Source organism: Pteropus vampyrus, unplaced genomic scaffold, assembly GCF_000151845.1.
Source record: "Pteropus vampyrus isolate Shadow unplaced genomic scaffold, Pvam_2.0 Scaffold19, whole genome shotgun sequence".
Taxonomy (NCBI): Eukaryota; Metazoa; Chordata; class Mammalia; order Chiroptera; family Pteropodidae; genus Pteropus; species Pteropus vampyrus.
The window spans coordinates 802,950-816,860 of NW_011888800.1; the positions used below are offsets into that span (position 1 = coordinate 802,950).

A 13,911-nucleotide genomic window follows, 5' to 3' on the forward strand; every position below is an offset into this window, starting at 1 on the left:
ACCATACATCCTAAGGCCAGCTGTTTCTCTGCTGGATTACTGCAGATATTACAAGGTGGCTTCCTTCGTTGAGGTGAAAGGTGCTTCTTTTCAACTTCTATTCACTGTTGCATTGGTCTTTGGAATAACCCACAGCAAGTCAGTCCCTTCTTTGATACTGTAACTATAACTGCAGATCACTATAACTATAGTTACCTTGACTGTCAATATTTTTGACTAAACTAAAAAAAGTATATGATATATAGCACTGATGGTAAAGGACAATTAAATGACATTAAAACATCTAGTGAGAACTGTCTTTTTATTATTCCTTCAAGCCTTCTAATTCTCTTAGAGAAAGTATTAAGTTTGTAGCTCGTGTATCATTGACACTTTTCTAAATATTTGCCAACATCTCTTCAATTATTTAACGACGCAGGTTTCTTTTCATTATATTTATTTTTATGGCAAGCAATACCAGTTTTCTACTTATAGCAATGTTATAAATTTTGTCTTTAAAATTTTAAGTACAAAAGTAAATTTAAATAAAAATATAAATGATAATAAAGGTGATGCATTGGAATGGCAAAAACCACGAAGGTGGGTGTCACTAACATTTGGAAACACTGCTTTAGAAATAGCTGGTTCATTGCAGAATAAAATGGAACTACTCCTCTGATCAGGACACTGTACTTCCTTATGTTAGCCCTTATTATGCTATCTTTGTTTTTTTTTTTTTTTTTAGCAGTTTTTCATTACCATTGGGTCTTATCAGGAATAACTTCTCTACTTATTCTGAGCACATATCCCTAAAAATTATTTTTCTTTGGCAGACTGGGGTTAAAGCATTATGTTCTCTTATTCTCAGTTCCTATGTTTCCATCACATATATATGTATATTTGTTTAACATTCTCCAAAATTTTATCAGCCTTATTTCTTGACCCCACAGGTTAGTTGATTCGGAATCCCAAATGAATAATATATTCAGTATCCTTTTCAAAATTCCTTAGCCCAAGACCCCACTGAGCAGATCTGGGAATGCTGACTTACCTGTGGCATGTTCCCGTAGACCTACATCAAAGGCAAGTTTATCTGTCTGGGATCTCGATGTAGTCAAACATGTTAGATACTGTGAAACAAGAGCAGATGCTAGTGAAGTCATACTTTTCTGTCAGGTCTTGGCATCTCACCACTACTTGGCTTCCAGTTGTCAATGTCAACATTGAGGTACTGGGATAAGGGCTTATCTTATTCATTAGTATAATGGTTTGGAATATACTTTTATATTTAAAACCTCAAAGAGGTTCTTACCTGATAATCTGGAGACTTAACTTATGGGACTATTTGTTACAGAAATAAATTTGAAATGTTAAATATGCTTTAGTTCAAAGATACTCTGAGAAACTCTTAAATTGGGTATAATATAAATGAAACATAAATGACCAACAATACTGAAAGGACTGAAAAACTTCGGTACTTCATTTTCTGGAATATTATGTTACTTTTAATTGTACTTATCAAGAGTGTAGTAGCATGGAACAAATACCAAATAGTATATTTGTATAGTTAACACGTATACAGAATTTAAATGCCTGACAACCAGGCTAAAAGAAATGACACCAAATTGATAACAGAAGTTATTTTTGGACAGGGTGATAGACCATGATGATTTCCTCATTTCTGTTTACTTTGTTTTTCAAATTTTCTATGAGCTTTGAAACTTCTCAGTAATGTCTGTTTTTTTTTCCAATTATAAAAATACATGTGCACATAAAAATTAATAATGATTTAAAAAATAACTTAAAGTGGGCAAAATCATGGGTCGTTCCCTGTCTCTTCTATTGATGGGCACAGTGGCTGACCTTAGAATTATACTGGGAGGTAGATATGCATTTGGAACGTGCTTTCTGGGTTATAGTCCTAGTTCTCAACAGCAGGAAAATGGAGAATCATCACATTGTACAGAGTCGTATCACACAGGCTTTATTCTCAGTGCTGCTCCTAAAAAGAACTAGCCAGTATAGAGTTTATGTTAACTGTGAGTGAGATTTGCGGGTAGGGGGATTGTAGGCTCGTAAATGTAATGATAAATAACATAAGCCTTCATATCTCTACCACAATGTTAGCTTGCGTTTTCAAGGCCAGGAGAAGCATGCTGTTTGAGGTTTTGTTTATTCTACTTAGATAGAAAAAGAGAGGTATTAAGGTTTAATTGTCCTATGGATAAGCACCAGATTCTGAAAGATAAATGATTACCTCTCAGTTCTAGAGACTGTCAGGGTACAAAGTTTCCCCACTCTAAATGTACCCATCTCCTGCTCGGATAACCTTCCATTCCGTCATTTTTGTTCTGTCCTTTGCCATGAAGGACTACAACAGATGAATGTTCAGGCTGAAAAGGTCAACTTCTTACCAGTGCTCAGGAAAAGAAATGCTGCAATAAATAAATTATTTAAGAGGTAGCTGCTGCTCCTGCTGCCAATTTGACAGTTCGAGCTTTGAGATGAACTTTGCAGCATTCTGCAGGTATAAATGTGTGAAAAAGAAGTCTTGAATGTAACAGTTTTCCACTAGGGCCAGAAAGAGAAGGCAAATCTTCCTTACATTGATAGCTAGTAAGAATGATATATGTAGGGGCTAGGAGTAAACATTATTAGAGCTGGAACATATTATAGTTCATTGAGATCACAATATACTCTTTAATACCCCCCAACAGAGACCTACAATATCTGTATTTTTACAAATTTATTTAAAACTTGAAAAAAAAGTTTTTCAAGTTACACTGAGTTATCACCATTGGGTTAATTCTGGTTCTAGATCCCTCATTAGTTATAGCCTTATCAGCTTTCTCCTGCCTCTGTGATAACAAAATACCTTCAAATTCTTCCAGGACAGAAGGCAACAGATAGCACCCCATTTCCTTTAGCTAGTAAAAGAGAAGATGTCTCACAAAAATCTGATTTTTATTCTATGCTGGTTATCCTTGTACATTCAGGTTAGATTTAGTTAAATTAAAAAAAAAAAAAGACACGGCCCTTTTCCTCATGGAGTGGAGAAGAGGGCTGTCTGACGTTATGCAAATGCAAATATATAACTGCAAATTGGAGTAAGTTATAAGAAGAAAATGCTAAGACAATAATCTGTTATAATTATTTACGTTCTGTATCACTTTCGCTGTTAACTTGACCTAAACTCTTGCTGGCGTCCAGTACTTTCTCCCCTCTTCTTCATCTTTCCCCTCACCCTTGAATGGCGAAAGCAGACACCCAGATGTGCTTACCATTCTGCTGAAAGAGTGCCGCAGGAGAATCGCGTGGCCATACAGCAGGGTCCTGTGGCCACCCCCTTGTGCTGCCTGTGGGGGAGGAGGAGGAAAATGTCAGCACAGGCCAATGGTGGCCTCTGTGAGAGCAAAGCAGCACAAGAATTCTAGAAGACAAACTACAAAGAAAAGATGCATTGCAAAGCTCCCAAGGAATTAATTCTAGAAGCAAGTGGCCAGCCTACAGGACAGGGGACTCGTGACCACAGCCATGCAACATCTTTGGGAGGAGGTGTGTGGGGTCAAACCTCTTCTCCAAAATGGCCTCTGCCTGGAATCAGCAGAAACCCAGAGCTGTTCTACCAGAGAAGTATGGAAATGAGACAAGTACTGCTTACCTTCCTTTGAAACTTCTCAGAAGCATTCAGAGTGAGAGAGAGAAACAAATGTGATGTAACTACAGCCAAGCAACAGAAAAGCTGCTTGGGCAGGCATAAGGTCACATTCTGTGCCTTGTGGCTTTTCCCTTCAAGGCTCTTCCACCCACTCATTTAAATGGGTCCGATTTACCTAGCTCTCGCCAACCAGAGATGGTTCTGAAATCGGGACTTTGAATGGGCAAGTTATGCAGAAACAGACCCTTCAGTAGAGGGGCCATCTAGGTACCTTCACTGCCTCACCAGGCAGCTCCATTTGGCTGTTCACTCAGTGGCGGCCCAATCAAGAAAGAGGGAGGCACAAGAGAAGAGACAGCCACCATAAAGCCACTGATGTCTGCTTTCTACTTTTCCCTGTAGTCTGACTGGCATATCACTATTGCAACTGAGTAGTTCAAGATCTGAGACAGAACTATTATTTATTCTAGTTATAGGTGAGTAGGTAACATGGAAAACTAAAATCTACAGAGAATTCTAGGAATTTTTGTCATCGACATTTTCGACCTTTTACTTAAATCTTTCCCTGTCATGTTAACCTGCCTTTAGAGACAATAGTTTTGATCACATACTCCTTTTACGAAAAAATATTTGTGCATAAGACCCTGTACCCAAATATACACAAAAAGAAAATCCAAAGCCTGAGATAAAAATTGATCATAAATCATAAAAGCCTAATATTTTCCTTTGATATGTCAAGGGCACATTTTATGCACAGCATTTCAATTAGAGCTACAGACCTGCAGCCCAAGGGGCTGGCCTGAAGTGCTGCTCCGCTCCTGTGTCTACTCTGCATCAGAGCCTTGAGCAATGAAGGGGAAGTCAGTGGTGTGGAGAGAAGGCTGAGGTTTGGATAACAAGGCCTGGAGTAATTTTATTTTAACTCCATTTGGATTAACAGAATCACTTTGTCAAAAAGATAATTTTTCATGTCATACGACCAGCCTAAAGAAAAAAGATAAATGTGGTATCATGTTTTAAAAAAAAAGCTGGTAACTATATATAACTGTGGCTGTGCTATTTCCACAGCTATGGAGATATTTAAGTGCTCTCCAGACTTTAATACTATGGAAGAATTAAATGCTCTTCACAATATTTCAGAAGTTATTGAAACCATTTGAACTAATTTTAGTTGCTGTATTTACGAATGTGTCAACAGCTTACGTTAAAATTAGTTACACTAAATAATTTTCACATCTTGTCAGTCTAACCAAAATTTTCCCTGTACATTTGTATTATTACAAGTTAAGTGATAGCCCATGATGGCTTACGTTATAGGTATATGGTCCCAGACTGGTCCTATGTCTCGAACTGAACTACGGACTGAATTATGTTTCCCAGTGCTGAATGTGTGTCACACCTTCCTCCAGTTCATCCCCGTTTCCATCAACTCTTTGAGTAATCCAAAGTAAAGATCAAGAGTTGCTGACCCCCAAAAGTGACACTAAAGAGCTTGTGTTCCTCCCCTTCTCTGGCTCTGCTAGTAACATCTGGACCTTATGTCCTTTATTATGGTGACAAAAGAAAAGCAGAGAGACTTAAGTACCCTGCTGGGGCTGAATGAGACATCACTGTGCAGAACCCTAGAGACTTCACAGCCAAACTCCTCCATCTGCTAAGGCAGTGGTTCTTAGACATTAGCGTACATCGCTGGTTAAAACACAGGCTGCTGACCCCACTCCACAGTGTTTGTTTCACTAGGCCTGGGTGGAGCCTGAAAACTTGCATTTTTAACAAGTCCCAGAGGACATGACACTGATGCTGCTGGTCCAGTGATCGCACTGAGAACCACCGTTTTAAGGAATGGTCAAGCTTCAGTGCTAGAAGGGTAAAGGAGCTTTCTCTGCAGAAGCTTTGATAATCGTCACCCTGGTGAGAGCTACTGCTGGGCACACACTATGTGCCAAATGCTTTACGTACAATCATGGCTTATCCTCATAACTTTTCGAGGTAGAAATGTTTTCTCCCATTTAGAACATGAGATATTTGAAGCTCAAAGAGGGTAAGGACCTTGCCATATGTCTTAGAGCCGAATGTGATGGTTGTGGGACTTGAACTCAGTTAACTCCAGAACTTGAGCTCATTTCACTCTATTTTCCATAATAGATTCATTAGCCTACTGTGTACAAAACCAGTGTACTAAGCACCAGGAGGAATAGGATAAAAAGATACTTCCTCAGCTCCTTAATGAAGGTGAATTGATATAGCTGGAATTAAATGAGCTCTAATTATATAGCAGATGCAGAACTACACTAAGTGTTGTACATGAATCAACACTCATTTTATCTTCTTAATTAGTGCTGCAGAGTATGGTAATTATCTCCATTTTACAGCAAGGCAAACTGAGGCTTAAAGAGATTAAGTCATTTACTAAAAGTCATAGAGGCTCCAAGTGCAGAGTTGAGTTGTAACAAAGACAAGGGACTTAACCATATGTTATAGTATCTCCTTCTGTGTAGTCTGGGAGGGGAGATAAGACTTGCGTATCAAAAATCATGTTACAAATAGAAATGACCTTTCTGTTAAAAGAGCTGAAGACACGGAGTACTAGAATAGACCAGGAGGGAAAGGAGGGTGTTAAAGAATAGCCTTGTCTAAAAGGTAGACCATCATGGTCCACTGGGACTGCTGACAGGTAATGATGGTGAGAAAGAGGAACCCACATGGCTGAAGGCCTGGAGGTAGAAAGTACGAAGTGCATGTGGTGACTAGCAGGTGTTTCACTGATGAGTTTTGGGGTCAATGAAAGAAACAGCTGGAAACAAGACAAGACACAGGTGTGGGGTGGTCAGATAATGGCAGGCTATGACTGCTCCACAGCTGAAAGGAAACTGGTGTAGATTTTTAAAAGGAGAATCTCACAATCAAAACTGTACCTTAGGAAGGTAAACCTGACCGCAAAATGGTGGGAACACTGTAGGTGTTAAACCCTAGTGACAGAGAATATCGTTCTTTCACCCAGTTCCCATGACAACATGAGAGCATGCAGACCAAAGATCTTGGGATTCATCCTTTACTGCATTCTCCCTCTCATGCCCCACAGTCAATCCAAAGCCCCTTTGGTGCTGCCTTAAAAACATATTCTGTATCCAACTACACAGCACCCCACTGCTCCCTGTGTCATCTAACCCACTGCCCTGTCTCACCTGGACTGTGATAACAGCTCCTAATTGTGTTTCTTCCTGTGCCCTCCCGCTTTTATAGTCTTTGTTAACATGGCAGCTAGAGTTTTTCTTTTAAGACTTTTATTCACATCATGTTTCTTTCTTGCTCAACCCCTAACCCTGCCGTGGCTTCCTTTCAACACTTGGAAGTACAACTTCCTCACCATGGCCTCTAAGGCTCTGCATCAGGAGTTGGCAAATTTTCTCTGTAAGAGATCAGATAGTAAATATTTTAGGCTTGGCAGGATGCATGTGGTCTCTGTTACAGCTTTTATTTTAAACAACTTTTTCAAGATTTAAAAGCCATTTTTACCTAGAAGGCTTTACATAAACAGGCCATAGACTGGATTTGGCCTGCTGGTTGTCCTTGCAAATCCCTGTCCTACTTGGTCTGGTTCCTTTCCACCTCTTTGACTTCATCACCTGCCAGGAGCATGCTCCCCATTGCTCCCTTTGCTCCAGCCACATGGGCTTTCTTATATCCTTCAGACAAGCATGCTCCCACTGCGGGGCCTCTGTACATGTGTTTCCCTTCAATATTCTCATGGCTAATTCCCAACCTTTCTTCACTTCTGTGCTCAGTTATCTCATTAGAGAAACCTTCTCTTACCACCCTTACTCTATTGCACTTTTTAATTATTTCTCATGGCATTAATTATTAGTAGATATGAATTCACATGTTATTTTTGATGTGTATCTACCCTCCTTCTCCTTAGGACATAAGCACCTGAGTCTGTTATGTTCTCTGCCACAGCAACATCGCTTTTATCAGTGCCGGGCAAACAGGAGGCACTCATTTTCATATATCATATTTAGATTTCCTGAATGAATAATTGGAAGACGTAGTCCTTCTGTCTCCCATTTACAAATGGGAAAAGAGAAACTCTTCCACGGTCATGCTGTAAGCAGTAAGCTTGGATTTGAATTTGGGTATAACTACAAATTCTACTAATTCTTTTCATTATTTAATGCTAATTAATTCTTTTCATTATTTAATGCTAATTAAATAATGAAAACATCCCAGGAAAGATGTGATATGCTAAACAGAAGACCTCATGGATCTGTTCTCTAGGGGGATCCAGACTTCAAGACCATGAGACTTTATTGGAATGGCAGCCCTGTCCCCGCCACAAGTGACCTTGGCTGCTGTCACTGGCAGGAGGGGAGTATTTAGTACCACCTGACAAGACAGGGGTGGGGCAGGGCAAAGCTGGTGATGTGCCCTGATGCCATGTCCAGAGGAAAAATGTTCCACTAGATCATTAATTCAATCATTTTGCCTGTATATTCAAAATTAGTTCCATCACTGACATTTCTTTTGGTGGTTCCCAGAGGACATTGCCTCCCAGTAAGATAAACTTGATATAGCAGCAAAGGAGGGGGGGATAACTGTTTCTCTCCAGTCATGTGTAAATGTTTCAAGACTGTTACATCCCTAAACCACCTTCTTTTATAATCTGGAACCCCCGAATTTCACTTTGGAGGTCCCACTCTCTAGGAAGGCTCCTTGCTGAATTATAACCCATGAAAGTTTCAGGGGACATCTTCCTGGGAGGACTTGTAAGGCATGACATCATTTTCCGGATGTAAATATGTGTTTTCATTTTCATTTCCCCTTCCCTATCCCACTTCTGTACTCCTTTAGATTTTCAAAGAAAAGTAAGAAGCTTCTCTAGAAGGCCACGAAGCAATATTTTCTGAACCTGCTAGAGGCCACTTACATTGCCCAGGAGGTTTACTGTGACACGAGTGACAACTAAATAATAATGACGCCATATAAAGGGGAAAAAAGCCAATAACACCTAATAATATAAACAAAAGCACGTAACCTGGTATTTTAAATTAGAAAATGTAATGAAAGAGTCTATTCACCATTGCTATAAAATACTACGTGTTTAGGCATTTACTTAGATGATGAGCTAAACCTTCAAAATGAAACCACAAACCTTTATTCTATAAAATGAAATTTGATTTGGTGAAATAGAAAGGTGTACTTTGTTGCAGAATGAGAATACTGGTAATACTTGTAAATGCTTATTCTCCTAAATTTAACTTACAGATTTATTGCAGTTAAAAAAAAAATCCAATAGGACATTTTGAAATTCAGCAAAATCTGGAAATATAAACAGAAAGTTTTTATTCTACAAGGAATCAAGTTTTAGTAAATGTTATGGAACAAAGTTAATTCATTCTGGTATTGGTTCAGAAAGAAGAATGTAGCATAATAAAAGCAGTTCATAAAGAAATTTGAAATGGAGCATCTGATAAAGCATATTTTTAGTACAATGGGTAAAAGGCAAGATTATTAAGCAAACATCTGTATGATATGTGGATAGCAAATCAGAAAAGCATTCAGTAAGATCCATAGGAAATGGATCTATAAAAGATAGATTCTGGATGGATAATAGAGTTAAATATTTCATTTTAAAATTAAATTCTAAAACAACTAGCATGTAATAAATGGTTCACATTCCTTTACAAATCTAATACTTATCCATGCTTTGAAGTCACAGAGGAACTCCAAGGAAACAAAAGGATCGTACCAATATTACTAAACTTCAAAACAATGGAAATATCGACATTTAATAGACTACAGAAATTCTTTGTATCAGTTTGACAAAAGGGTTAACATCTTATTGAAATGTAAGGAGAAAAAACAAGCATCAAATCAAAAAATAGGCAAAGGATATGAATAAGTGATTCATATCAGAAATAAAATTAAAACATATGGAAGAGATTTTATCTCCTCTAGTAAAGAAATGACAATCAAAACAACTTTGACATATGATTTTACATCAACTATATTTACAAAAATGAGGGGAAAAACCCTAACGCTGTAAGAGTTGCAATTTAGGCAGTGCGATCCAAAATAAGGTGGCACTGAGTAAAACTCTTTTGCAAAGCAATATGGTAATATATAAAAGAGTTGCAAGAAGTTCATAATCGTTGCTGTAGTAATTGTACTTGTGGGAATAATTCAAGAGAAGCAAAAAAATAAAAATGTGTGCACACTGTTGTGATAAGAGCATTATAATTGGGACAAAATAAAAACCTGGAAAGAACCTGAATATCCGAAAGAAAAATATTATCTAGTGAATCATGGGGCTTGTTCAGGATATTCTATCCTGCAGCCATTAAAGAAGACAATTACAGAGGCTAATGGAAACACAGAAAATGTTTATGATATACCAGTGTGAAAAAGGCAGAATGCAAGTGCCTTCAAGGATTTTATATATGCAAGAACAATAAGGAAGCCTATAAAAATGAAATAGCCATTTTGTTGGTTACAAAACCATTGGGCTTTTCCTTTCCCAAATTTTTCTTAAACACTATTCTACATGATCATTTCAACTAAAAGAGTGTGTATTTAAGGAAATGGAGTGCTGTGTAAGTGTTTTGTCTACTCGTTAAAACTTGAAGCGCTCAAGGTATGATTAATTTGCTAGAATCCTCAGCAAATGACTTTAGCTGCCTGAAAGATGACTGGTAATGCCTATCTAGTACACCTTGCTTTTAGGCACTGAACCTAGTATCTAGCCCTACCCTGGTGCTGAATGGAAACTGCACAGAGGCAGCCTTTAACCAAGATGCCTCTGATCCCCCTTCCTAGTTCCCTCAGGTCCAGCTCCAGACTGGAGTCATTCATTGCCACAGGGGCCATTCCTGCTTGGATTCCATCCTGGCTCTTCTGACTGGCCTTTGTTTACCCTTCACCTTGGATCCCATCCTTGTTCCTGGATACTTGGTTTTTACACAATTCCACGCTTCCCAAGGCTGCCTCCTTCAGCTGTCAGATTCCAGGTCTACCTATCCCTGATATTACAGGCCAACACTCTCCTCTGGTCAAATTCTCAAGAACCCACACACTCAGGCACTCCGCTTTTCTAGGAGGAGTAAACAGATAGGACTCCCCAGGTCAAATGGCACTGGTGAACCGATGGGGTATCTTCTAAACAGATTTAGACTGTAAATTCATAGTAATGGGGGCAATTTTCCTTCTTTAATGATCGTTAAAGTAGCACACTGGAACCTAGAAAGTGCATTCTAGGGGTGGGAGGGCACATGCATAGATTAATTTGACTTGTGATTTGGAATCAAAATCAGAACCTGATTGGCAGAGGGCCATGGCAGTCACTGCTCCCTCTGCCGCCATGTTCTTGTTGTAAGGTCCGCAGGGTAAACATGACTTCAGGGAGGGGCCCCCACCTTCCACACCCTCAGAGCTGCCTACTCCTCATTACTACATAACGCAGGATCAAAGCATGGAATGCTACCAAAGCTGTACACAAAAGGCTCCTTTTTCTCTTTCTTTCTTTCTTTCTCTTTCTCTCTTTCTTTCTCTTTCTCTCTCTCTCTTTCTCTTTCTCTCTCTCTCTTTCTTTCTCTTTCTCTCTCTCTCTCTCTCTCCCTCCCTCTCTCCCTCCCTCCCTCTCCCCCTCCCTCTCTCCCTCTTACCCTCTCTCCTTCTCTCCCTTTCACTTTTTAAGCAGGGAAAATAGGTAGAATCAGCAATTCATCCCCCAATCACCCACCACCAAAGGCCAAATTTACCATTCTCACATTTTATAATTCATTGAATTCAGCCAACACACCCTCCTGGAAGCACCCTGAATTATTTTTCCTGGGTGAGAAAATTCTGTCAATCTCTCTTTTGTTCATTAATTTCACAGCCACATGGAAATATTTCAGGACAAAAGGATGAAAGGCCAGAGGCCAATTTAATAAACTGGAAGTCCTGGGTCATCAGCATCATCTTTAGCAAGAACCTGCACAACAAGGAGGTATTCCTTCCCAGGAAAATGCCCACATGGAGTCTCTTGCACAGATGGGATAAGTACGATCTGAGAGATGGCTCAAATGAACTGGGATTGCAGAGGAGCCTCTGTAGTGATGTCAAGTTCATTATTTCTTGTGAGCTCATACAGTCATGAGAAGGAAGAGCCCCTGGATAGTGAAGACTTTAGCCTTGAACACATGACTGAAGACAACTAAGGAATCTTCCTTTCGAGTCTTTAAAAATAAGAGTTTTTGATCTATGAGAATGGTAGCCATGTGCAACCATTTTCTCTCCCTTCTTTCCCAATCTATGGTGTTTGGGGAATGAATTAAATGACTTCTGGAGGTTCCCATTATGCCTGGGATTTTATAAACACTGATTCTGAAACAGAAAGATAAGCATTCTCCATTGAGGGGGGGAAAAGGTGGCTATTGGGATGCCTCCAGATTGAACACAAGGTCATTCTAGATGCATCTGTGCTTTTCTTTGAACACAGATGTGTCAGGGAAACCAGAGAGCCAGAACTGTAGCTCTAACACGTGTTTCTTATTATGGTGTCTTTTAAAAGAGCAAACTGGCAGGAGATATCTGTCAGGGTATTAATGACGTTTCGACTGATGACAAGTCGAGTTTGGAAAGAGTTGAAGCAATTATTTTCTCCTCTGAATTAATTTTTCCTGTTTCTCCCACAGCTAACAGATCTCTAAGAAACTGACAGTGCCAAATTTATTCTTTACATAAAAGGACCCTGTTGGCCAGATTTGTTTTCCAGTCACCTCTCTAATTTTTATTTGAACCAGCCATACTCATTAGGCACCTGATGAAATGGTGGACTAGTGGCCACACAGGATCAAAACTAAGAACTCTGCCAAACATTTCCTTTCACCAACATTTCACCAAGGTAAAATTTAATGGATATTTCCTACAGAGAGTTTAACATCTGAAAGGCCAGAGTATCTTGACCTGAAAAATCACTCTCTAATCTATTATTTCTCTAGGGGGAAAAAAAAAACTGTTCATCCTGGGGATAATAAAATAGGAATAAATTTTATCATAAAAGCACTGTTGAGTTCTACTATGTACAAATAAGTCTATCAATGTGGGCTATGAGGAAGAAGATGAACTTCATTATATTTTGCTGTTTGATCCTCCTCCCTCTCTTGAACTCTTTAACCTATTCTTTTTCTCTTGGATGTCCTCTGTCAACACAACTTCTATTTCCTTCAATCCACTAACCCTCTTTGCACTGTTCCCAACGGTGATCTTGCTGGATAGTGATCAATTCATCCTGTTCTCTCTACAACCCCATAAGCAGCTCAGAGCCAAGTTTATATTCCTTAGAAAAAACAAACAACTGACTTTTCCTTGAAGTATATGAAGTGGCCTTGGGTGGAGAAGCTGATTCTCAAAGTTATAGGTATGTGTGGGTCTATGGATAGATAGAACAGGTGTTCCTAATACATCCTATCTATCTATGGACCATATGCTGCTTGGAGGGCAATGGCATGATTCTTCTGACCCTCTTATGGATTCAATCTAGAGAAGTGGTCCTCAATCCCAGCTATCCATCAGAATCACTGGTGGAGCATTAAAAATGAAAACAAAGGGGAAAAAAAATCCCAAACAAACAAACTACAGCCCAAAAGACTGGGCCATTTCCCTAATATCCTCATTTGGCAGGTCTGTGGTAGGGTCTAAGCCCCCGGGTAATTCTGATGCATAGCCATGCTTGAGAGCCATATCTCTAGGACTTCCCCAGCTATATGGGACCATTCATTCAAGTAGTCAGTGTGATGCTTATCGTTAGCAGTGACTTCTCTTTTCTCAGAACCATTATTCTGGACCAGTGACTGGTTTTCCCTTTAAGTATTTTTCTAGAACCCCAATGAAGCAAAAAAACAACCATGGGTGTTTCCCCTTGTTCTTGGTAGCTCTAGGACTAATGTTCGATCCTGTCTTTTAGCTCTGCTGCCATAGATGTGACTAGTAGAAAGACACAAACTTCTACCATGAAATATGTGTGGTGAAGGCTCTAGACAATTCAGATTCAACAGAGGAAGAGTTCCAGGCCGACCACAATCACCCTGAGATCCACCCATCTTTATGGCATCCAAGATCCGTTTAGATCCTTCCTAACCTAAAATCTGGACTTCCTTTTCTCATGGGTCTGGACTCTACAGGAGATGGAGTTGATGGCTAAAATAGAAGTTAGGGGGAAGGAACTTTTACTTTTCTTCTCTTACTTCTTGGTCACCCCTCCCTCAATTGGTTACTTCTAATTATCCTCTCACCCT

General features: G+C 39.3%; 1 protein-coding gene across 1 annotated transcript in view; it reads right to left on the bottom strand.

The window, feature by feature from the left end:
* RYR3 (ryanodine receptor 3) overlaps nucleotides 1-13,911 on the bottom strand; it is a 346,270-nt gene that overhangs the window by 284,671 nt on the left and 47,688 nt on the right. The window contains exons 4-5 of the mRNA XM_023527702.1: nucleotides 3,261-3,335; nucleotides 1,031-1,109 (exon numbers count right to left, since the gene is read on the bottom strand). Coding sequence (XP_023383470.1) covers nucleotides 1,031-1,109; nucleotides 3,261-3,335 — 154 coding nt within the window. The remainder of the gene's footprint in view (nucleotides 1-1,030; nucleotides 1,110-3,260; nucleotides 3,336-13,911) is intronic.